Raw genomic sequence first — 25,974 nt, 5'->3', positions numbered from 1 at the left:
GCCATCTCAATGGAGCAACATGGATACCGGAAAGGACGCTTCATATGTTGTGCAAAGTCCTGAAGGCCGACGTCAAGAAAGCACTCACTATACCGCGCAACTCGCTAGACGCGGCGTTCGTTGACTTCAAGGTAGTCTCCGACTCAACGTCCAGAGTCAAGGTTATGCTCATACTCGCCGAGGTGAATGTCTCTACGAATGTGTTCAACTTTATTGCTGCGATTCTACAGGAAAGCGGAACAACTGTTGACGACGGAATGGTTGAATTCCCGTCTTTTACACAGGCGACCGGCTTAGGGGAACAAGCTAAGGCCACTCTTATTCTCTGTTTTGCTAAAGGGCCTCTTCGATCAAATAGAAGAGCCAAGGAAGTCCGTCGGAGCATCTTGAATGCAGACGACTTAGTGATATACGGGTCGAACAAATTTCAAATGCAGCAAGCTTTAAAAGTGGCCGTAGCCCTAACTAAGATGGAGGCAATAAAGTTCAGAAGGGGGAACAAGAGAGGGGCTATTGATATGTTGCACTTCTTACCTATGTTATCGGTTTCCGTTTTTGAGGTTGCTTTTCTTCGTGAACGGTAGAAGTTTTACTACATACGTCTTCCTTTAAATATCCTTATTGTTCGTTCCTCACAAGCGTTCTCGATTTATTCGACTTTAAGGTAGCGCTGATTGAAACATATTAAATACGCGACATTTGAACAGCTCTTACAATGAAGAATTTCGAGCAATAAAATTGCCTCCTTCCTTAAAAAGCACTGGGACTACACATAGCCCCGAAATCGCCTACCATTTTTCCTAATCCATTCGTCACTGCTTTCCGAGGACCTACGTCGTCGCTTCGAACTTTCTGCCATGAAGGCTTTTTAAACAAATTTTAGGATCTGTGGATATCATTGCTTAGGGTGCGGTGAGTATCAACAAGCGGTAAAGGGAGGAACTGGCCGACCAGATTGACAGCTTATTATAATGAAAGAATATACATTGTTCGAGAGTGCTTTTTTTATTCTATCAGGGTGCTGCAATGGTATTGTTTTGCGAGTGCTATTTTATATTAATAGAATTGTGGATGTTCCAGATGGAAAAAAATGCATTTTCAACACGGTTTATACTATGCATTCCATCGAGGCAAAAACCCAACCAAAACAACCCGGGGCGTTTGCCTTGTATTAGACTTTCATGCTATCTTTAAAAGGACTATCTAAAAGCGGATTGCCAGGTTTGAAAACAATCGAAGCCTAAAAAATAGCTCCGGTCATCCAAGTTTGATGACGACTATCTAAAAACAGTTTTAAAGAAAGATGGCCGACAAACAACTCGGAAATTGACGGAAAAGACGGGCTATAGCCACAAGACCGTCGTCCTTAAGTTTTTTTAGGTCTATTCAGAAACTTGGAACTTAGGTCCCTCATGAACTCTTTGAATTCGACCAGATATTACAGCTTAAAGTTAAATCTCAGCAGCCTGCTCAGCACCTAGCGACACGGTGCCACAATGACCAATTGTTACACGGAGTTGTTACCGAAGTGGTGTTTGTACCTCAACATGAATTAGAAGCCGGAACGGGTGGACTCAAAAGAGAAATCAAGGCCAAGGGTTCGGGCAACTTTTCATATAAAAGAAGTTATATGGACTGATTTGGTCCAGTTGCATCGAGTCGATAAAGCTATTCAAAGGAAAATACTTATCTAACGTAATCAGGTCATTTTGCTCGATGACAACGTGAGGCTACGCATGCAAACATCGTTAAGGCTGTCCTGGAATAGAAGGCTTCGATGCATCCTCAATATTCTCGGAACTTCGCGCCAACGGACTTTTCCTTCATTGAGGAACTATTTTTAATGGCCTTGCTTTCGATACGGATCAAAATGTCAGAAGGTGGTTGAAAACTTTTTTCAAGACAAGTCTGCTACCTTCTCGCAAGAGACAACGTGTACCATTTGATAGGACAAAGTCGTGAACAATGACGAGGTATACATAGCAGAAAAGCTCAATGTCATAGGAGTGAATAATGTGGTGTTTTCTATTTTGTAAAAAAAGCTCGGACACCTCCTTTCTAACCTAGAAGTTAGTATTCCATAAGTTTATATTTTTTTCGGTGAATTATTTTAGGAACGACCTCGTTTGTCGTATCGACATTTTAATAGACGTTCTTTGACATTTTCAACACATATAATGTTTGTGGACGTGACCTGCGGTTAGGTCATCATTTTTTTGCCTGAACATGCATTTGTCTGCCATGTGATAGCCATAAGTATAGTACTATATATGTTTATGCTAGCATTGGCATCTTTGCTTACTTGGCTTATCCTTAGTAGCACTGCCAGAACGATTCCGCTGATTAGGAACTTCTTCATTAGAACTTTAGTATAACGACATTAGAATCACGGAATGGTTGACTCGATTGGGCGGTGCGGTGCCTGCTGTGGCAGAAACCGAAGCTACGACCACAAATTCGGCAACTCTAGGCAGTCGTCGTATTGCACATGTTGCAATACGATGACCGCTAATACATACAATAACAACAACAGAAAAGGAAGACCGTATTATCGCAAGCCTCGTCATCAACAGCAGTAGTATCATCACAGCAGTCGTCAGCGAGAGCAGCTCGAGCGGCAGAAGAAGCCAGATTTTACCATCACAAGAACAACTTCTCCGGACGCCACCGCCGCTGTCGTCGTTGGTGTCACAACTCTTTCAGTTTCGTCGTCTTCCCGTTCCGTCGTCCCCTGGCTACTCAGACGGTGCAATAAAACGAAGTCAAAGAAGAAGAAGAAATATCTTCTGCTGCTGCGTCGACACTATTAGAGAGTCACCGTATGCTTTCCGCTTCTGTGTTACGATGAGCGCCATCGATGTCGGTGGCTCAAGGCGGAGGGCCGGGCCATCGGACGATCAGAGAAGGCTGTTTCTTCAGAGAAGCCAAATAAAACGAAGGGAAAGAAGTCACAAAACGAAGAGCGGCAGAAATCGAGAAGACGATAGGGAGTAAACGAGTGCTTTTTGAGGAACGGAGTCATCAGCGTTGAAGCAATGAAGCGTTGAAGTTCTACCTCCCGTTGCCACAAATAACCCAGAGACTGGTATCGTCGCCGCAATAGGCAGGGCGGCGAAAATTCATTCTCAACGGTCACCCACACCGTCGTTGTGCGTTCATTGACCGCCTCCTACATTCCTGTCACCGCTATAGCTGTCAATTGCTTAGCCGTAAGCTTCGTTGTCGCCATTACGATCGCAACTGCCATCATCATCATCTTCAGTCTCGTTAACCATCGACAATTACAAAGACTTCCTTTGCTGATAACAATAATGCCTACAGCTACAAAGACGAAGTCGTTCGCCTCACTTGAATCCTTATCATATCAAATTCCCAGTGTTGAAGGTGATGATGAGTCAACTCAGACCAGTTCCGATATTGCGTTTATTCTATTCGCTGTTGTAAAAAGTTCGAGACGACGACAAATGTTACTGCTCAAAACATGTCGTAGTTGTTGTCATTGATATTGTTGTCTCGACCAAATTGTAGGCCTGTTTCAACATCCTAAACCCTGTCATAGCAAACCACGCGCACGTCTGTCCCACAACCCGCCCTCGACCAAGCACTCACTATTTTATTACTCATTTTAGTCTCAGCCCTCTGTTGACCGGATCTGTTGACAAATGTACTTATTTCTGCTAGTTGAATTGCACAGTTGTGCTTACGTCAAGCGGCTGTTGAGTTCAGTGGATCAGTCGTTTGCGGACGACGTGAACCGGCGCACAGATCGAGTATTGAAAACAAGAGCGGAAATTCGGATTTGTTTTACAGAATTGTGGGTGTGTACTCTAAAATGGCTCCATAGTCAATGAATAGCCACGAATTGGGTCATCATTTTCAGTGGTATACTATACAGCTTAATTGCGGATTACTATTATAAAACAAAGCAGAAGCCTTGAGCATGGCTAGCTTAAGGGCGTGTAATATGGTATCTTGTTACAGCTTAAAATGTTTTTTTCTTTCTCCGAAATCATCTTTCGCCGTCTTTTTTTTGCTAGAGTAAAAAACTGTCCTGGTCATCAGCAGTCGATCGAGAAAACAACATGAAATTTTTGGCCTGAACCTAATGAGGCTTGGCGCAACTGTATTAGTCATCTATGTGTTATCAAAAATTGTACTATTAAAAACTTAGTTTTTTTAAAAAAAAACTTTCAGTTTTTAGAAGTTATGTTTTTGAAGTATTCAAGACTAGTTGCATTACGCTTTTATAGTTATCGTTAGAACCTGACAACTTGCACTTCTAAAATTTGTAGCCTGCTTGAGCCAAGAGCGACGATAAAGCCGACCTTACTACACAGAGCTGTCGTATGTATGCCCTCTCTATTACCAGATAAATCTGTTTGATGTATTTTCGCATTTACTCTTATTGCCAATGCCCTGCCGTACCTTTGCGCTGTAGTATTTGCTCATTGCACTGATCCTCCGCAGGCTCTACAAGTCCAAGCCTTTCACAAGACTGAGGTGTTTCCAAACAGTACCGATTACGGATATTTTCCGTATATTAGGCGTTCTGTTGTTTGCGCGTTCGTCCGGAGTAGGACAGCCCGTCTAAGTTGCAGTCTACAAGATGAATTCTTATGGCAAATGACGACGACAATATAAGACAGTACAAAGAACGTGAACAGTCACAAAAATGTCTACGACGATGAGGCGATGCCGAGACAAATAACATCCGATGTTGTTTCACAAAAGACATAAAAATGCCTTATTAGATTAAGTGATTGTTTATAGAATCAAATAGATTGTCAAGCTTAGACCTAGATGTTTGACGCAACTGCAAACAGGACGCTTCCATCGACTGCTTACTAATATATATTTATGGGGCCTGTTATATGTACATAGATCTTTTAATATTTTACTACAATTTAAAGAAGCACTGGAAACTAATTCGAAATCGGAAAATCTACCCAGACTACGGCGAGCAAAAAATAAAGGCGTATGTTCGTTTAAATGCCGCGCGTTAATACTTTCGGCAGAAACGACATTGATCGAGCCGAGTAACGTATACCATATAGTTAAAACCTGGTTGTCGTACAATATACAGAAGCATTCTTATTGAGTTTTCAGATATTAAAAAGCCTTGCATAGCAGTCGAAGTAGAAACTTATACTTGATGACAATTAAAAGTGAGGCTAAAGCAAAGCGTAGCCCGATTCAGCCATGAGCCTGAAAATGCTGTAACATACGTACCTCAGACTATCAGCCACATTGAATTTCTAGAGTGACGTTGCACTTTTTCATGTTAAAAAATACAGTGATTAGGAAAGAAATAACAGAAAACCACCTAAAAATAAGTTCAGAGAACCGCCTTGGCAGCTAAGCAAACATCGGGTGCATCAGAAGCAAAGGATGCGGCAAATGACCTACAGCAAACACGATGATGTCTCGTATAGAAATATTGGGCCACAAAAAAAATGCTCAGTTTATGTAAATATTGAGTAAAATCCGTTCTTTAGTCTGAAGGAATCTGTGGAAACTGTTCAGAAATGGAGAACATTATTAATCGACTGAAAAGTTATTTTAGTTTAAGTTAGTAGTAGGCAGGAACTAATAATATATCTACTTTAGACTAGAACATCTCATTAGCCACATTTGCAGCCATGAGATTAACTTTGCCACTTCATTAGAAACTTTGAAATAGTAAAGATAGCCTGACCAAGGACCCAAATACATGCAATGCAATTATCACCCCGAAGGTAATATATGTTTATATTTTTCTAAGCATCTCTATCAATGTTTCGTTTATCAATATTTCTTTTTCTTTATTAAGCAAAAGCTTGCTCTATACGTCATCCGAAACGTCTACTTTCGCGAATATCGAGGCTGAAGTATCATCACAGCCATATATGATATTTCGCCGTGATCTGCGTTTCTATATACATAGCGAGTTAAGCATCACCGAACTATAGTAAATTAAATATTATGTCTCCATTAAACAACTCTGGCCATCTGCTATTATTTGTAGGTTTAGCTCCAAGTTTAAGTCCTACAAATTTTTCATAGACACGCAAACGCTAGTCGTTTGCTTAAGCGTATTGCAGTAATATGATGGCAATCTCCTCGTGCATTCATATTAAGACAGAATTTCCATGTTGCCTACTTCAGCATTGGGTATCCAGAGGCCTTCCGAGATTCAGCGGCGTTTGGATCATCATCCGTGTGCTGAAGATCAATTTAGTCAGTCGCCCAGGAGAAAAACACTGACCAAGCTTGGCCAACTGACTAGAGACTCGAGCGCCCAAATGGCCATGGTGCGCCGGTGTTAGAACAGTAGAAAACTGCAACGATGGACGAATGCATCGTAGTTCCTCTGTCTAACTTAACTGGCGTTCGTTGTATGAACCGCGATTGCTCTTCAGCTGCACTGCATTAACGGCTGTGCTTTTTGTTTTTGTTGTTACGGCCATGTACGCACTGGCTAGTGTGTCTCAATAAGCGTAGGTGTTCAGGCAAGCGTGGAGAGGCCACCTGGATGACCGTGATGATTCAGACGCCGCGACCAGACGGTGAACATGTAGGGATAGGTCCCCTGGTCGAGCAGGCGGTGATGGTGGCCGTGAAGTTAACAGCAGCGCTGACCAAACAACAATCAAAGCGTCATGTATTTATTGTGAGTAGAAAGCGACCATCCAGGCGAGGAGGAGTCGGCCGGACACTATTCATAAGGCCCGGCGGTGGCGGCACCGCTGGAGGCAGTATGATGATTCAGTCTGACGGGGAAGGAAACAATGGGGGTTGCATCCTGCCTGAAAACGGCTTTTGATAATGCTTAATGTTATGCCTGCGCGATTATGTTTTACCTGCCGAGCTTTCTCGGTGGAAGGCACTTGAGAGTTGCATCAGCTATCTGACCCTTGTTACAGAAACCTAAGTGAGACAATCAAATATTTCTTTGCTAACAAACTGCAGCTTCATGAGGCAAACTATCTATTTGATCGTCCATAAACTCTGATTACTTTCTTGTGCACAGGAATCTTTGGAAGATTTATTTGAAGACTTCGTGTATTTTAATAGATAAAGAAATCTATTATTATGCCCTTCATGTTATAAGAACTATAACAGACATGACATCAGAAAAAGCACGTTTTAAAGAAACAATTTATAATTATTCGTTTACATGTTAATATATTGCTATAATTAACTTGTTCGAACGTATCTAAGAAAAAAAACCTCACATGGCTTACAAGATTCATTGTCTTAGAAGTCGCGATAGAATCTCTCTGTAAATGCGTTTTGCTTATTGGTGAAACCTCCTAGCACCAACGCTGTGCTTAAGTGTACAAGATGGCGAAAGCTAATCCATATGACAGCCGCTTATAAAATTACTTTCAATTAAATGTTCCATTGCTCACATCGGCTGTTGTGTATTTCTTGCTACGGCCTTCTTTTTCGACATCATAAACGAACTACTAAGAAAATCCGCGCTTGGATGCCGTGTCCATAGCTTATAGCGTATTCAACAAATAATCGTTCAGCTTGCGATTTCTAGTGCACGATTTACGGACCGCGTAGAAGTAATAATTATAGCAACAGTAGTAATATCATCGGGGTTAAATAGGACGGCAGTAAACATCGCCCACCTGTTTCGCCTTTGACTCCACGCGCATTGAACGCTTCGTATAAAACATACGGTTAGAGCTTTATATGATGACGACGACGACAACGACAAAGGGTAGAATAGGGAAGGAACGGGACGAGCAGAATCGCGAAGATGAACGCTAAGAAGCAACGTCGTGCATACGAATGTGGACAGTGGCTTATGCGCACTCTTTTTTTTAGCGCTCGTGCCTGAGCTAGAACGTAGCAGTAAAACAACATACGCACGCTACGAACAAACAACTATTACCACTATTACCGTTGTCCTATGCACAGCTATTACTATCGTGATACGCGGACTATTCGTACTGTACGGTTTAAATGTATTAAGCTGGAAAACATCTACATTGTTTACGCACATCGTTACTGCCTCGACGACGAGGTTCAACTTTAATAACTAGCGAATAACCGATCTCGTTATATAAGTAACCGATCTTGAAGGGGGGAAGGGGTGTTCACCTACGCTCGTTTCTTGTCCTTATTCACCGGAAAAACTCCCCCCCCCCCCCCCCCTGGAAAGAAGGGTTTGGTGAATTTTATGCGGAGACTTCCCGCAGATATCTAAATCATACCGTACTAAGTCTGCGCCACGTAGATACGACGCTATGCGTCGCACTACTTTCTTTTGTTGACGTCTTCTTTGGCTATTTCATTGTACGGCTCGATCGAAAATCGAGGCCTCGTCTTCGTCAGCTTGCTGCAAGCTGGCCACGACATGGCGGATTACCCCGCCTATATTCCCTTAAATACAATCGTCTGATCGCTGGCAGTTGGCGAGTAACTGGCCGGCTGGAGGGTATACCCCTACCGCTACCCAAAGCTAGAAATATATTTGTTGTAACTATATATTTTGTGCGTCCATCTCAGATGGTCGTCCACTTGTAGATGTTCTTTATCGTCTGTAAGTCCATTATAATTTCGTCATCGGCGGCAGAATATGTCGTCAGATTTCAGGTTCCAAGGACAATAGTTCTAGGTAGACAAAGGTGTAATTTCGACATCTACCTTATTCGGCGTTTTATGGAGGGTAAACGGCTGCTCAGGCAGCATAAGATATGTATGGGTCCTATAACTAAAAGGACTATTCGGAACTGGTTTGGCAAGCTCAACAATGGCATATTGGAACTGGAAGGTGTACCCGGCAAAAGTCGGCCGTTTGAGGCCGACGAGACACTTTTGAAAGGATCCGGCCGATAAACAATGCATGAATTAGACGGGATAATTAAGTGCAATCATTATAGACAAACACCTTAGATTTGAAATACATTCAAAAACTAGGAGTTTAACTGTTGCATGAATTGAATAAACAAACAAGGAATCACGGCTTCTCATTGCCTCTTAAGATCTTGGCGGTATCGGTCGATTCACAGCCACAGTGCCAGCTTTCTCCAAAAAAAAACAAGTAGCTTTGAAATATCATCTTCTCATATATGAATGTCATTCATTTTTGAATGGTATTGAAGGGTTTTTGTACGTTTGTGGCACATATCCGAGACGGTTAAGGCACTGCATGAGGATCTGTGTATAACCCAGTTGCATTGAGTGAATGGGGCTATCTAAGAAGGACTCGATAGACGAGGCTAAATCACTTTGTTCTCGACAATATTGTGAAAGCCACCCTGTAAAAGCTTGTGTGGAGCTCTTTTTGGGTCAATCTTATTTTCCAGACCTCACTACGTAAGATTATTTTTTCCGATAGGTGGAAATCAAATTAGTAACCGTAAGTCTGAATGTAAGGGAGATCTTGAAACCTAGCTGGGAGGGGGCAGTTTTTGAACGCCAGACTGACCGAAGTGTTTAACAGGTGGGAGAAAGCTATGGAGAGTGTCCTATAAATTATTAATCTCGTGGTAGAAGTCGGGTGAAACTGCGTTTTTCGTCGAGTGGAACGTCCAAAAAATATATTGGGCATTGTGCAATTTCCTAATGCATATATTTATATATATATCAAGAATGCATATATTTATAAACGTTCTCGATACTGTTGGATGTTTTAAAGCTGATTATATAACGATAAAGCCGTAAAATTATTTATATATTATGCATCTGATTATAATATTTTTTTCCTATATTATTTTGAACATGGTTTGACTCTACCGTTGGTTGTGCTGTCTTTGCTTCGTTTAGCCTGCAAAAGCCTTTTTCTTTTTACCACATGCATTGCTTTATGGGTTTATTCCTTTGTTAAACATTAGCGTGGTTTTAATACATCCAAAATTAGTGCGCTATTTATTTATTATTAATTTACTTACGATACTAAAGAAAATATCCATGTGAACGTTTTATGAGATACTGGTACGCCCTGCTTTCAGTAATGTAAACGCCATTTGCGTATTGCATACATATGTCGTGTATTCACTAACAGGCACTTGACTCGATGGCATTTTCGCTTCATGTAGCGTCCTTAACCTACGTTTTTACTGAGAGTTTCCCTTGTTTTGAGGGATATGTTTAAGTTTATGATGAGCTACAAGCAAACAAGCACGGTCTGACAACGGTGACCAAATATCGGAAGAACTAAAGAAAGATTATTTCTCTATAGTACTGTAAATCCTATAGGTATCCTTTCCTATTGTATGACAATGAAATGCCTAGGGCTCAGTTTGCCTAAACATAGAGATATCCCGACCATTTTCACAATAATATTATTAATATAAAAAGGGGGGCAAGTGAAGTATAGCTAATATACTTCTGCTTGTGCGTCAATATAAAAACTATCAACGTTTTCTTTTATTTTGTCGGACTGCTCTGTGGGCAAAACATTCGAAGAAGAAAGATAAACAGTCCTTTTTTTGTTGGCAGTTGCACTTACCTGTTTGAGGAACACAAAGCGTTCTGGATGCTGCTTACCAGCTCTAAGGCCAGTTGTTAAAAACGGATCCAGCCACCATTGGTTATGACATGACGGCATGCTATGAGCGAGATATCTGTTGTTTTGTGACGCCGCGTTGTTGCAACGAATGAGAAAAAGAGGGCATTTCGAACCAATTTCAAGTTTCAGCCTGATCTTTTTCTATCCCCCCCCCCCCCGCCTTTGGCGACGGGTCATCGTCATACGCCCTGACTCGGTCAAGACGTCTACGTAGACTAAGGCACGCGAAAGTAAGGCGATTGACGACACTTTCTAGATTAGGACGGAGACGATGATGACGACGGCGAGGCCGATGGCGGCGCTGCTGAAAAAAGGGAAAATAAAGGGAAGGGGCTGTTCGATGGGTTTGAATGGGACTGTCCCATCAACTATCAAAGCGACAATAAGAACCATTATCATTGTTGTCGTCGTTGTTTGCGTCATAATAATAATGATAATGGTAATATAATAGAAAGCTGTTTGCGCAGCGTGGCCGTAGTTGTCGTCAAAGTCAAAGCACTGGCCACGTACAATGGCAGCAGGCGTAATCTATTGAGAGTGATTCTGCCGCTGGCTGCAGCAGAGGCCGCCACGGTAGCAGAAGCCGTCATCATCCTCATCCGCATAGTATAAGATACGATGAATGAAATATTGGGTTAGAAGATAAAGAAATCGAAGTAAGAGAACGGGAGAGCTGCACTGTACGAGCAGGTCGTAAGAACAGAAGCAGAAAGAAAAGGAGGGAAAAAGCAGACATGAAAAGAGGAAAAGTCATTGGCAGTTATTGTGCTTGTAAAGAGAAAGAAAAGAGGAAGGGAAAACGAAGTTGAAGCCGAACGTAGCTGGGTGTCCTGTGTCACTATTGAAATAGAGTAACGACCATGGCGGAGGCGGCGTCGACAGCTGCCGTTTGCCAGTATGAAACGGATAGCAGGAGCAACGACCGAAACGAGAGGCTCTTCTCGGTGTAGTTGGGTCAGTCAAATTTGGTCGGCTGAGACTCCTTAAAAACCAAGCGGTGGGGAATAGATTCGAAACAATATAATAACAGCAATCACTGTGGAGTGAAACGAAGAGCATGACACGAAGTAATTGGGACAAGTTGAAAAAATGACCGATGAGGCATAAACTGGATACCGTAGTACAGTAAGAGCGAGAGGCCGACGACAAAATTGTTATCTAGATCGATTAGCCGTCGTTTTAAAGTTGTATCACGTCCGGTCGCTCTCGGGTATTTACGTGGATGAACGAAAATCATAGAAGGTCTCTTGACCAAATTATTACAGACATCTGAATAAAGGGTATATAACGTTAATGTCATACGAAGTACGTATCCCTTTTTTGCGTTGAATCAAATATATTTGGTCCCTATTGTGCCAAAAAGTATTGAAACTAATTTAGAGAACAGCCTAATGATCGCCTATTTAGGTTTTTGTCTCAATGTCATACCAGCGCAGCAGCCCCCAACAGGCACATTTACACTTAGTTTTAAAATGCCGACTATATTATTTCTACCGAAGATTAAGCACAATAAATAGATGGCGTAACGTTGCAGAGACCCCTCTCAATAAAATTCTCAGTGGACTATCTGATTTCTTAGCTCTTGTTCATGATAATGAAAACATGGACGGTGGTGTTTTTCTGTGTCAGATCTCTCAGCGTACTCAACGAAGTAAGCAGTGGTCAGCTGGGTCGTTACGTTCCCAAATCTTGGGTCCAATCATTTGAATGCTTTGAAGACAATTAGTCACGAGTAAAGAAGAACAATGTGATTAACGGAGTGTATCTATCATATCTGTGTTCTAGTGTGGAATGCGCATTCTATGCTAAGATCGTCCACGTCTGTGTACGACGTTGCCGGCGCCGTAAAATAAATTTCTGTAATTGAAATATTTTTCATGTTGAGTTGTCAGTTGTATACACATTTTTCTTCGAAAATCGCTTTTTAATCTTGATTGTCAGGGTGCTCCAATGGTAAACTGGACTTTCAACAAGCCTCCAAAAATATTTAGGCCGCTAACTGGTTTTGTAGACAGTACAATACACTGCAATTCAGAACAGCAAATAAAATGCACCGATGTTCTAGCGGGAATACCGACGCTAAAAGGCTTCAATCCTGTGCAAAGGAAAAGGGTTGCTTTTGTATAGTGTTTGATATTTTTTCATACTTCTGTTTTGATTTTATGGTCGTTTGTATTGTTGTCATTTCGCTCATAATTTTCTGTTCGCTGCCGTTTACACACGATTAAGTTATACAGAAATAGCAATAACGCTATGTAGATGGCAACCAACCTAAGTAATCGTGAACCATTTACGCGATATCGCTGACACCCCCGCTGAATCTTATAATATAAAAATCTCAAAAATGTAGATATTATTGTCTCTGATGTGTTATCTTTTTTTGTAGTGTTTTTGTGCCAACCTTCTTTACTTCGAATGATTTACAAACGAAACGTCAATAGGTTAAAAAAAAAATGCGGTGAACGGGAAAGCTTAATCATAGCTAGATCACGACCTAGAAACGGTAGACTCAGCAATTCATGTCAGCATAATTAGAAACAATGAAATCTTACAGTTTCGTCTTAATTTTGATGTTGTTTGCTGTATTTGGATACCGGGTATGCCACTAAGCGATTGTTGATTAGCTATTATGATATTACTGAACAATGGAAAACTTCTTTATTTTAAAAAGTCGACCTGAATAAGAGGTTCACGACCATTGTATCGCGCTGTGACACATCGAACCTGTAACACATAAAGTAAAATCATTTAATACGGTAAGAAAGTAAATATCTGTATCTCGAGTTTTACGTCCGCTAAGCATTCTATCACGCCGTTGGCTTTCATCATGAAACGAAGAGTATCTATGGGCGGGTTCGAAGTTACACCAAAAAGTGTCCCTAAGATTAGCAGGTAAATACGCTAACCCGTAAGCTATTGCAAGTACGAAATCCTAAAATAGTGCAAATGTTTTTTTAGGCACGGTCAATTTTACAGTTCCATCAGAAACACGCAACTGTCCATTCTTTACAAAGTGTCGCAAAAACGATGAGGTACGGTTATTTCGCATCAAACTAGAAATCTTCTCCGCTTTCGTTGCTTTTCTAAACTGATTCTGGCAATCTAGCCAAAAATGTCTTCGTCAGCGATTGCCCATTTATGTCGAAGCGCCATTAGCTAATTACGTGGTCAGGGCTATAGCCAAATGACGTAACTGGTAGGATTAGCAAGGTCTGACTGGTAATCTACTGAATTAAGGTACGCTATTTTAGGGGATCGAACGGAAATCTTCTACTATCGGGACATCGTTCACTTGTGAAAATAGGGTTAATGCGGTTCCATCCAAATTGTATCCTATATTCAAAATGAAGCAAGTACCATCCATACCCTTCATGCACTGCGATTTCTAACTTCTAGGAGATATGTTGCCGCTTCGCGGTATTCGAAACAAGGCAAACAGGTCTATAGGAAAACTTTGAGAGTCCTATCGAACGGATTCATGATGATGTCAAATGCTATCGGGTTCGGCCAAAAGGATATAGAGATCTATAGAGGAATTTATACAGGAAATACTAATAACTAAGCTCGATCACTCGCTACACATGTCTATCAACTATAGCGTCGCATAGACGCATCTCTACAAATTCAGGTCATCGAACGAGACATCAATCAGTGGACGCCTCCTTCACCGTTTCCGTGAGTAGGTTCGTGACATAGGATCTAGTTACTTCATTGTGGTAGCTATAATTAAGCGACACTGTCAACGCGCGCGTTAGCAGGCGCATCGTAGTAAGAATATATAGAACACAAAGTTTACTGCGGGTGGGTATCAATATGATTAGCAGCAGCAGCAGCAGCAGCAGGGGTAACTCATATAGGACAATTGCATTCGATCACCTTAAAAGTCGGCCATTGTACTTACTTATCTGGCCCCTTGCCTAGTAGAGCTTCCGATACCTATTAGGCCATTATTACGATGCTGCTAGAAAGAACACAGTCGGCTGCTTAGTGGTCGACCGACGAATTACTTTTCAGTTTAGGTAAATCGTAACAAACCGAGGTCACCGTTGTTCGAATCGGATTTGGTAAGCTTAGGATGCAGTACGTAAAAATATAACACTCTCGTATATCATCACCCCTATACATATATATATAAAACAAAATTCGATGCACTCAATAAAACAAACCAACTTGCATCAACAAAATAAAATTTATAATAATAGATTTATTTCAATCAGAACAAAATTAAAATGGATAGAGCCGAGTTTTTAGTGATGACTGGATAAGACTGAGTGCGCAATGTCAACAGCAGAGGCTCAGCGCTGTCACCTCGTTTAGCTTTTAAGCCACAAACAAATAAGAGTGGTTTCTCTTAGTTTTAACCGAAAAATACGTGTATTTATCGGCGGCCGGGTAAAATTTCTGGGACGAAACTAACTACAGCAACAAATAAACACACTTAACTACAGTGATTAAATCAACAATGACACTAAGAATGTGGAGCAGGAGCTCTATATAATTGTCTGTTTTCTACGCTAGCGCTACGCAGGATGGGCGTCCTATGAGAAAAGGGTTGATATCCATTTACCTCATACACATTGCTCGTCTCGATAGATACAGATGCTTTCATAATTACCACGTTTCTCTGTCCATAATGTAACCTACAGTGCCTGATTTTGTTTTTTCTCGATTTGTATTTAGATAATAATAATTATTATTATTGAAATTATTATAATGATTAATTATTTCTTGGTGAATTCAGAAAAAAATGTTCGAGTGTTAAAGGATGCAAGGAGTCATGTGGGTAAGTTTATACAATCAAGCTAACTTCGATTGATTTCTGCACCATATCATCATCCTAATCACCTATTTAAGTGACTAGGATTATGGCGGGTGCGTCCGTATTATCTAACTAATCTAAATAATACACAAAAAGAAAAACTCAAGTTCACACACATTGCATTGAACTGTTCGCTTCCCTACACTTCATTTTGACGTATACAGCGATAAGCACACGGAACAACAATACTGCGACGGTCACAGGCAGAAGCAGCCGCAGCGTGACTGCAATGGCATGCCATCCAACAAAACAACGGCCACCATGACGATGCTTTCAAGTCACATGCGGACGAACGGAGCACAGTTCCATCTATGGCGTTGATACCGCTGTGAAGTTTGAATGTTGTTTCGAAGAATGAAGAAACGGTGCTTTAACAACTAACAGCTTCAGGTGCCACTGCTGATGCTCTATCTCGCCCGTTGCGTGAGACTCCACACTGTAACTCGTAGTCACGGAAAGCGTGACTGATCGTCAACGATGCGCGCAGACAAACAGAGAAAGATTTAGTCAGTAACGGTTGTGTGACTGTATCTCTGTTTTTATCAGCGTCGTTAAAATAATCAGATTCTGGAAAATGGAACATCCTAGAACGAGCTGCCGAAAAAAAGCGTAATGGTGTCCTTTTTCATCCTGGTCACATATGGATCTTGAGCCACACCAGGTTCCAGAAGGTCAGCAAGACAAATGCGAAGAAGAAAGCCTGTGCATTTATGTATAGTAAAGATATGTGGTAAACGCGTCACTGTCCCGGGACAGTTTACTCGCGGCTTAGTGAAACCAGGCTAGCACCTCCTCTTCCTGCAGTTAAACCACACGCGCCTCGTACATCTTTCAAGACCACAATACGATCCAAAATAAACGACGACAATATATGGCTCAAAAATGAATAGTCAATTACGGCGTGGAGAACTTCAGAATCGCACACCACCTTCGTATGGTTCAATGTTGGCCGCTGGTTTGCGATGGGCAGCCGTAGAGAAAACGAGGCGGTGCTCAGTGTTTTTTCCCGTTTGATGTGCCATCATGAACAATTCAGCTTGTTTGGCTTAATACACTCTACTAAGATCATCAATAACGTTCACATTCTAGTCTAGATACTGACTGTGGCTGCATCTTTAATCCTGTTTTACAAAAGAATCACAATAGGCATTAAGAAAAAGAATAATCATCACTCAAACATTCGATAGCTTATGGCAATAAGTAAACTTCTTACTTCAACGACTAATTGCACTTCATACTTCGTAGTCATTCCTCACTCGATATCTGAATATTCGATTTGCAAATTCAAGTTTATATAAAGTGTCTACAATTTAAATATATGCCATGATAGTTATACTCTGCCAGTCTGGATTTGGCGGAACTGTATATTGACAGAGATCGATCGAATAGTGTGCTCTCACTGGATTAAGCCTGATAGATGTCAAGAAATACGTCCTTCGTGTGACTTCAATAAGTGTATTTATTTTGTTTAGTGAAATCGCTGCTTGATAAAAAAAAAATTAGAATCATATTGACGCTTGCATTGTTGTAGAACTTGGTGAAACCTACGGCGTCGATACAGCCACTGTGTAGCTGTCAAGGAACAATTGAGTTTGAAATGAAGTTAAATTTTTGACCGACGCTTTGATTTGCCGTCTAGAAACGATGACGCAGAGAGATATTGTGGCCGGTTTTAAGCCAGTCGTGAGGGCCTTTGTTCAAGGCTGGCGCTATCATTGCACATAATAGCGTCATCAGTGGATGTCATTTCTGTCTGAAAAAAATTAGTACCAGTAGAATTCAATTTTTATATGATCAGGTAGTTCCCCGTCGAAGTTGTGTGAACGGAGAAAACGTTTTTTTTTTTTTTTTTTTTTTAAGTTCTAATGGATAATTGGCGTTACTCCATTTATGAAAATAGTAATTTCGTTTCAGCTTCAAGTGAGATTGCGCAGATGTGTACGTGGACTGACTTCGTATTGAAACAAACCACTTCGCAGTTCTTCGAGCAAATCAACATCTTATCCATAATAGATAATGTCCAGTAAACCGCATAAAAACGATTTTATGACTAATAGTTATTTTTGTCGAGCGTCGTAGAGGTTTTTCGCCAACAACTCTGTTGTGGACAAACCAGGCCGCCGACCCGATTGAGCTATAGCACGGTATATTAAGACCTCACGAAGTTGTCGCATCTGAATGAATGACCCTCGGAAATCGTCAGGTCACAACATGAGAACGTAGTAGGGGTATCATTGTTTTTATATAAGCAGAAATACATTTTCCTAGATATTTTATCTGTACGCGAAAGAAAGCCGTTGTCAGATGAGTGCGGGTGACCTGTGAGAAAAGCTGGCGTGTCAAACACGCTAGAAGGGATCTATAAATAATCATATACTAGTACATAATTAAGCAAACGAATCGGTTTTGATTTGTGAACTTGGTCCTGGTACTTCATCGCGCAGGACAGGCAGGAGTCATTTATCCCGCTTTATCCATTACCGTACATCTGCTGTTTCCCAACAAAACAGTGTTGCAATAGCTTTCTTATGAAAAAATGCTTACGTTATCAATCAATCAATCGATCGAGCTTTTGATCCGAATGTGATATATTTCCTACTAAGTAAAGAAAGCAATGATTTAAAATATATGCTTTGCTATTGCCTAATCGAGTGGCTAGTGTCTACCATAGTTTTCCCGTTTGTGTTTTTAGATGCAACGTTTTGCTTATGTGATTTCGCAGCAGGCTCAACCAAGAGATATTAAAAAATCAGTATGTATTTTAAGATCTTACAGCTGTTGGAACTTCTGCTCCGTTATTTTCCTTTGCTTTACTCTGCCTCATAATGACGCTAATAAGACTTCTGAGTAATCCCTCTGCGCTTTTGTTTTACTATGCACAATAGTTCATCATCCTCCGTTGTATACTGCCTTGCAAATGTATATTGTGAGTTTTGAGCAATCGAATAACTACAGAAGAGGGAAGTGGCCTCTGTAGACACAGGAAGGCCTGAAAATGTTGCGAAAACAATCAAATCGACATGCCTAAAAAACGCGAGGCTGTGAGCATAGGTACAGTATAGCGGCATTAGTAGATTACTAAAGAACGTGGGAGCGCAAGGGAATGCGCTAAGGATTCCATTGAAGCCATCGAATTTCAGTGTTGGACACCTTTAAGCCGGCCAGCGGCTGTCGAATCTGTGTTAATAGATGGCTACAAAATAGTAACTCATGTAATTGTTATTGAAATTCAAAGGGCACGACCTTGATGACCAATACCTCGTTCCCTTTCCAGAATGCAAATGGAACTCTCTCACAGTTGTATGCAATATAGATAAGCGTAATCAAGATTTGATTTCAGAATTTGCCCTGTCTTGTACCACGAAACAACCACTTGTATCTGTTCCGCACAAATTAAACTTACAAACCGTTCTTTAGACAAGAATTTATGTTTTACTTCGGACAAGAATTACATGCACGACATTTTGTTGTTGGCGCACAACATGATTATTACTATACGCCATATGTAATAGCCCCCCCAACTTTTTCAATAGTTTAGAGACCGAAGCTGAACACTGGATCACTTTCTACTGTTTCCGTAATCAATTTTTGTATTGATTCTAGTACCTGTGAGATTCTAATCAAGCGCGGCATTAAACGATCAAATTTCGCTAACTTAACTTAACTTGATAGGTTCTAAAGCTCAGCAGCATGTTTCAGTAAAAAAAAAACTTCAAAGACAAGTATGATTCTCAATAGCAGTCTACTTGTAAGCTTATCCCGCTGAATACGGCTTTAGCTGGAATATACGCAACCTAAAAAATGTTCGACTATTAGCAAAGTAATACATTTCAATTTTCAGATGTTGAAGTGCTGTGAATAAGCAATGTTCTTAAATGCTCCGTCTACAATGTCGAGATAAAAGGATCGAAGTAGCTACTGGAGTGACCAGAAGAGACCCATGAGGCGTTTCCTTCCTCAAGCAGCGAAAGGCAGCATCCTCCAGGATGTGTGACGACAGCTCGTTAGGCAGTTCCCGACGGAGTTGGAAACGTTATAGCATTTTTGGCAATGGAATCAAAAGTAGAACACAGTATCGAGATGCAATTGTGTCTATCTGTCGACGCCGTTCATCTGCGCCTTTTCACCCATCATCATGGCTTTTCTTGTTAACTCTCTTCACGACGATCCTGACGACGACTGTATCAGGTATATAGATCATTTGCTGTTTACCCAATATCTATTACGTTTGTTGTTTTAAATAATTTACGCATTATAGACACTGAATTGCGAAGAAGGATCTTGATTTAATTTTCCAAGTTCATCCTTAGATGGTCTTTTACGTGTAGAGATTATTTAGCACATCTTTCTTTTTAACTCTTTGGTAGGAAGAGATCGCCGCAAATCGGCGCAAAAATACAACCGATTTTTCAATTTTGAAAAATCAATATTAATAGTAATGTGTAGAAGATCACAGGCTCCGCTGTGAGACACCGATAAGGTCTTGCAAAGATTTTGGCATCTTGCTCCGAGTAAGCCCAAAAAATCCTTTTAAATTTATTTTTGAGAACACTCTCTAATGATTGTGGCCTTGTAAGAGTCCTGCGTACCTTGATATTTATTTTTTTCTTGGTCTTTGTCAACTCTCTATGTTTTCCATTAATCGCCATAAAACATTCCGTAAGGTGGCTGGCTTCTAGCACGAAATGAGGTGCGTCTACGCGCGTGTTCGAACCTAGACCACAACGTGCTCGTCAACCGAAGCCTTTAAAATCTTCCTAGGACAAAGGTCAACTACGCTATCCCCCACTTACAAAACGAAGTATATCTTTCAAAAAATGAGCTTATACTCATATGTTGCTCGTTGCACCTAAGATATGACATAACTTGTATGTATTTAGTTCCATCTTTCAACCAAATATTATAGGGTGGTTTTCCTATTGGGATCTATTGGATAATCAAAAACCGTCGTTAACATTTTGGTTTCGACGGTTTCAAGCAAGGTGAAAATACGGTCTAAGTGATTTTGCATCTGGAAAGACGGTTTTTGGCGGCTGACGCTTTTCATAACAAAAACCCATATGCCTATTTCATTTATTCATCTAGTACCTAATGGCAGGTAATTCATTCTCTTCCGTGGTTGTTTGTACCCGTATTTGTAACTACAGTGGCCTTGTCTGGCAACACTGCTTAGCAAACCCCTTTGGTCAGGTTCCTCACCACCTCATTGTATATATAATACTTTCATAGTCATCTTCAAATCAAAGCCATATCATAGAGTTTCTACAAGTGTATTTTTGTCCTAAAGTTTCTGGGGAGCCTGAATTTACAGAACTTTGGCTCCAAAAGAAAGCACTTTTCGGCTTAGGTTTATAAGGCTCAAAATATTAAGCTACTTTTAAGCAGATCGTACGAATCCTGCGATAGTATACTTCAAAGTCTTCGATGTTACGGAACTTTCACTAACTTTGATCGTTGTCGAATTCATTTGTTTGTACTCATTCGTAGTCATGCACTCAGTGAACAATCCCGTTTACCCAGTTTATCCTGCTTAACGTTGCTCACCGATTACTATAGTGCAGGTGATTCAGAAAGATACGCAACCGTAAAGAAAGGAGACTAACCAACCCTTTCGGAAATAATTTCGGAAACTTGCCAACACATATTCTTGTTCTATCCCTAGAACAGAATAACAAATGATGTGATCTAATGTATACTTAGATGCCCCCTGGGAGCTCGAACAACACGAAAAGAGAAAGATCTACAAGGGGGCTTACTTAAAAGATCTTGATAGGAGCATATTCAACCGAGATTATTTCTTACGAATTTACTATTTTTCCTTTTTGTTCTTCGAAATATAAACTTAGCCGTGCTTACGTGCTTACATGGGATTGTGTTTCCTGATTCTGTGTTTCGTTTTCGATTGAATAGATTCCTACAATCATTTTAAAGCTGCGCAAATTATAACGGTTTCTATTGTAAGGCCTCAAACCAATTAACGCCTTCTATTATTCTAGAGTACTGCAGAATGTGCTTTTGGCGACGTTCGCGATGCGTCCACGGACACGTGCTCGCACATAGGTGCGCTTATTCACGGACGTTTCTAGAAAAATAAAACGCTAACGAAGTAGTAGTTAGTGTTTTCTGGATACGCCAGCTGTTCCTCATTAGCGTGCCAATTCGTGTCCCATAGTCCTTATTTATCTACTACATAAATATGCTGTATGTAGGGGACTTTACAGTTCGAAGCTTTATATCTGTCCCGTGTGCCAGTACAATAAAACAATAAAACTAAGCAAAAATGAAGGTCCGTATCATAGTCGACCAGCCGAGCTTTACGCTGCACTGTGGCATGCGTTACTTTGAATACGAATGCTCAACGTGCTAGGGCAACGACCATTCTGACCTCTCACGTTCACCCTTTGACCATTTTCCCTTATCGTCGCAGTCATCTTCCGTGTCAAGTTTCTTTTTATTATTTAGTCGACGTTATCATCATCGACCTTATTATCAGCAACAGAAGCAGTAAATCAACTGCATCCGCAGTTATTCGTACAATTAAACAAGGAGATAACCAAAGTAATGATGATTTTGCTGCCGTTAGTAGTTGTTCCCTTCCTGGCTTTTGGCAATTACGTTGCCGAAATTCAGTGCCAAAGCGGTCTACTAACAACCTACTAACGGTGCCCCGTCATTAGGGGGACCAGACATTGTCCTAGGGGTTAGTATAACTATTTCTTACCTTTTTCATTCCCTCGTCTCGAGGGAGAGTAACGAGCACCAGCTGTTGTTACACTATTGGTGGGGGTTCACATGGGGCGCCATCAGTTTTCACCACTTATTCGACCGTTGCATAATAGGCAAAATAACAACTATTAAACAATGCCTAGTGTCATAGCTAGAACGGCAAGAACATCCATTGTAGTTTCATCGTAGAAGACAGGCAGCGTCAAACGCGACGTCGTTCATGCAGCTTTCTTCGTGCAGCTACCTCTTATCGTTGTGTACGCGTACACAAGTTGAAGACTCGTCATAATGATAATGATCTAATACCAGTGTTACTGTGATATATTGTTGAGAAAATGCACCGCGGATCGCAAGCAGTATCCGCTCAAATTGTGTAGATTGAAGGATGACTAATATCTTCCAAAGCGTAAGTATGTTATTATTGAAAGTTATACATATTTTTTTTTTGAAGATCGTAAAGATAAATGCATCCTTTGCAGTAACTAAAAAAGTGCTATTAAATATATATGTATATCTAAGTTCATTGTTATCTCGGGTACTGCAAAACAGTTGTGTTCTATGGCTCGAAACAAAATTAGGACAACGCTTATTATATACATAGAATCAACTATTCCAACATAGTTTCACAATACAAAATTCACAGTTGCGTGAGTGAATTATACTTTGTGCGCGTATAATATATAATATTCTACTGTTCCTATGAGCTGTATTTGTTGTCACAATCAATGAAAACTCCGTAAATTTAGTAGTTAGGTATAAGATGGTCAACGAACAGAGAGATGTCATGTAGCTGGATCATTGTTGCTGTCGCTGTTTAAATCTGCTAAGTCATTCGAAAGCACCTTTGTTTTCAGAGAATAAAAACGACTCCAATTATTCGAATAGGAAAACGTACAAACTTTAACCGGCAAACTCTGTCAAAAACCGTTAAGGGTCCTCGCCTTCGATTAGACAGCGTGCTTAAGTAACGAGCGCCGACTATCAGGAGTGGTAGTGGGGACAATAATCGCAAGAAGGCTCCGATTGTCGGAAATAGGCGCTGGTAGGACAAACCACGAACGTCTATCAAAGCCGTGATTCCTCTTCCTTAAAGAAAGGATAGCCTCTGAATGTGTCACTAGATGCGCGGGTGTACGTGTCTCTTTGGGATTGTGTTCGCATGCGAGTGAAGCTGATACCCACTGATATTTTTGATTAGACCGTCGCGGAAGAAAGTAGAGAGCTTTTCCTTAAGGTGGGTTCTTTTAGGTCTGATAAACATACGCGTTAGTGATCAATTTGAGTGGGTTTGGTTTCGTAATGATGACAAAGCTCATAGCGCGAGTCGATTGTGTATTTTTTGGAAATTGCAGAAGGGCACAAACCCAAGCACCATCTCTAACGGTGATAAAACGGTTTACAGGACGATTACCATCTCTAGTCACATAAGTGCTGCATGCCATAGTATTTATAGCAACCCATACACGACTTGCACCATATTTGGTAATTTATATTAATTTTTTTTTATTTTTTAAAGTAATTTCTCCAACGCTGTAATAGCTATCGATATGGTAAAAGTATTAGAAGGTAGAAGACTACAATAGGCCATTCTAAGTGCTTACCCTGCCGTGTATATTGTGTTAAACGGAACCTTTAGCTTTTTACTTTTCAACTTTCATCTATTCGCAAACAACACCCATTAAGTGATTTTTAACGCCCCCAAAAAATTACACAGTGGCAGCACGCTAAACAAGAGCTAAAATTCTTCTAAAAAAAATAAAAAATATCAAGCAATTTTTAATGGCTTACAAATTTTTACAGAAATGAATAATGTTAAATGTTATGTAATGGCAATAATAGTTTAATTTAATCACACGAAATTTGCAGTATTTGCGTCATTGTTGACTGGACTTGGGCAGGACCCTGGTTTCTTTCGACCAGGAGCTTGACCGTGCAGACCACCACTTAACGTTATATGCGTTTTTTATATTATATTTGGAGATATAGTGATATCGCCTTGTTGAGGCTAGTTGCGAGCTATCAGATATTGGTAATCTAGCAAAATGTAGTGCTCACGGGCCTAGTTGTCCTGTAATTGTCCTACTTGGCTTGTTGTTTGTTCTTTCAAGTGCAGACGACGACATGAATTTTCAGCCGGTGGCTGTCTCTCAGTTGTAATAGTTTCAACTAAAGTTCAATGAGCGAGTAAAAACGAGTTTCGTTAGTATTAGAGTTACCGCTGCTGGACGTGCGGTAATATCGAAGTTTAGTAGCATTGAAGTCAATAAGAAAGTTTTCATTTTTTTGGCATCAAGTTAGCATATTCTAAAGCGGTCGTCAGCATAATTTGTTATATAAGCTAGCCTAAAAAAAAATTACAAAAAACGGTGTAGCCACTTTAAAAATGGTCTGCGAGCACATTTGCTTTGGGAGGAAGCAAGTAAGATATGCAAACTCTGGCTGTATGAGCTAGGGATGGCCAGTTTAGACCCCGCCAGCTGCATGCATGTATATATATATATATATATATATATATATGGAACAAACACAGTAATCGTTTCCGATGTGGAGTCATATCAGCAATAATATTCTATTTACGACTAGAAGCCTATGTACCCCTACCTCTTCTGACACGTTTTTTAAATACAGTTTCTAGATGGCACGGGCAACATTACAAGCGAATCCAACGCACTTCATTCTGCATAAGGATGATTAATTACTTAGACTCTAGTTGTCTGTCTACCAGGAAGGCTGTGCAAGCCATGCGAACATCTAGCGTATTTAGGTGGTTCCATATTTTATATTTTATTCAAAGACCAAATGTTTGCTTTTTTCATAGTGAGTTTGTATATACACAGCAGTGTGAGGTGGTAACTCATAGTATGGTTATAACCGGCATCTAGACAACAGTGAACAGTAAATGACGGGCTTCGCCGTAACTATTGTGTATTGCATTTCTATGAAGGTTGTTCCATCGTGACCGATGACGGAATCAGTTGCAAAATATTTATTTTACTTTCAGGCTTCAAAAACAATCTGCCTAAATTTTCCGTTGGAGGTGTCAGTGAGCTGGTGGTCACAGTCAAAGAGGGGTCCGAAAGTTTAGGTGAGTATCTTCCTTAACTATTTAACTACAAGATTATTTGCCTTTACTAGAAGAGATGTTGTGCGTTTTAATTTACAGTTTATTATGCTGTTGGTATTGCCCAATACAATGGTAATATTCGCAATCAGATTTGGCCAAGATCTCCCTAAGAAGACGTTATAGCACACGTGATTCGTTTTAATAACCATAAAAAAAAAACTAAATGTAGAATGATGTTACTTCTATGAGCAAATAAATTTTAAACACGGTACTTAGTTTAACTTTACTGAAATTTGAGGAGTAAGGATTTAGTAACTTAAAATTCATCTGACCATCAAAGTTACGGTGTTATCTATCACGTTTCAGGGAAGGTGTTATATCGTTTACGAGGGGAAGACGTTGATGGTGACACGTTGACCTTTGGGGCCCTAGGTCCTGATGGAAACGAACTACTTCGATTTGAGCGAAAATCGAAAACGGAATCAGAAGTGTATCTTAAAAAAGAGCTCGATAGAGAGGTACGTTGAAAATTAGCTTTCAGTCTTGTAGAATATTATAGTCTGATTTCAATGCATACGGCGTAACATCGTTCCAGATCCTAATTTTAAATCTCGCTAAATATGAATCAATCGATTTTGAACAAGTGTTTAGTATTTAGAATGATGTTAGAATTATTAAGTAAATGAACGGCGTCAATAAATTATAAGATTATAAATGGCATATTGAAGTTGCTCCACATAACTTACGGCGGACGTGGGCTAAGTTCTTCGAGTTACTCGAAAGCCTTGATCCTCCTGCAATCCATTCATTGTTTGTATACTTTCTAATATACTTTCAAGTAAACTTATAACGTTAGCA

General features: G+C 40.4%; 1 protein-coding gene across 1 annotated transcript in view; it reads left to right on the top strand.

The window, feature by feature from the left end:
* LOC111261632 (uncharacterized) overlaps positions 1 to 25,634 on the top strand; it is a gene marked incomplete at its 3' end in the record, with an annotated part of 68,648 nt that extends 43,014 nt beyond the window's left edge. Inside the window, 3 exon segments of the mRNA XM_022835244.2 lie at positions 19,168 to 19,514; positions 25,054 to 25,137; positions 25,483 to 25,634. Of these exon segments, the coding sequence (XP_022690979.2) occupies positions 19,313 to 19,514; positions 25,054 to 25,137; positions 25,483 to 25,634 (438 nt within the window).
* Positions 25,635 to 25,974: the final 340 nt, after the last annotated feature.

Source organism: Varroa jacobsoni, unplaced genomic scaffold, assembly GCF_002532875.2.
Source record: "Varroa jacobsoni isolate VJ856 unplaced genomic scaffold, vjacob_1.0 scaffold_575, whole genome shotgun sequence".
Lineage (NCBI taxonomy): Eukaryota > Metazoa > Arthropoda > Arachnida > Mesostigmata > Varroidae > Varroa > Varroa jacobsoni.
The sequence above is the reverse complement of the archived record's forward strand: the minus strand, read 5'-3'. Positions and strand labels throughout refer to the sequence as shown.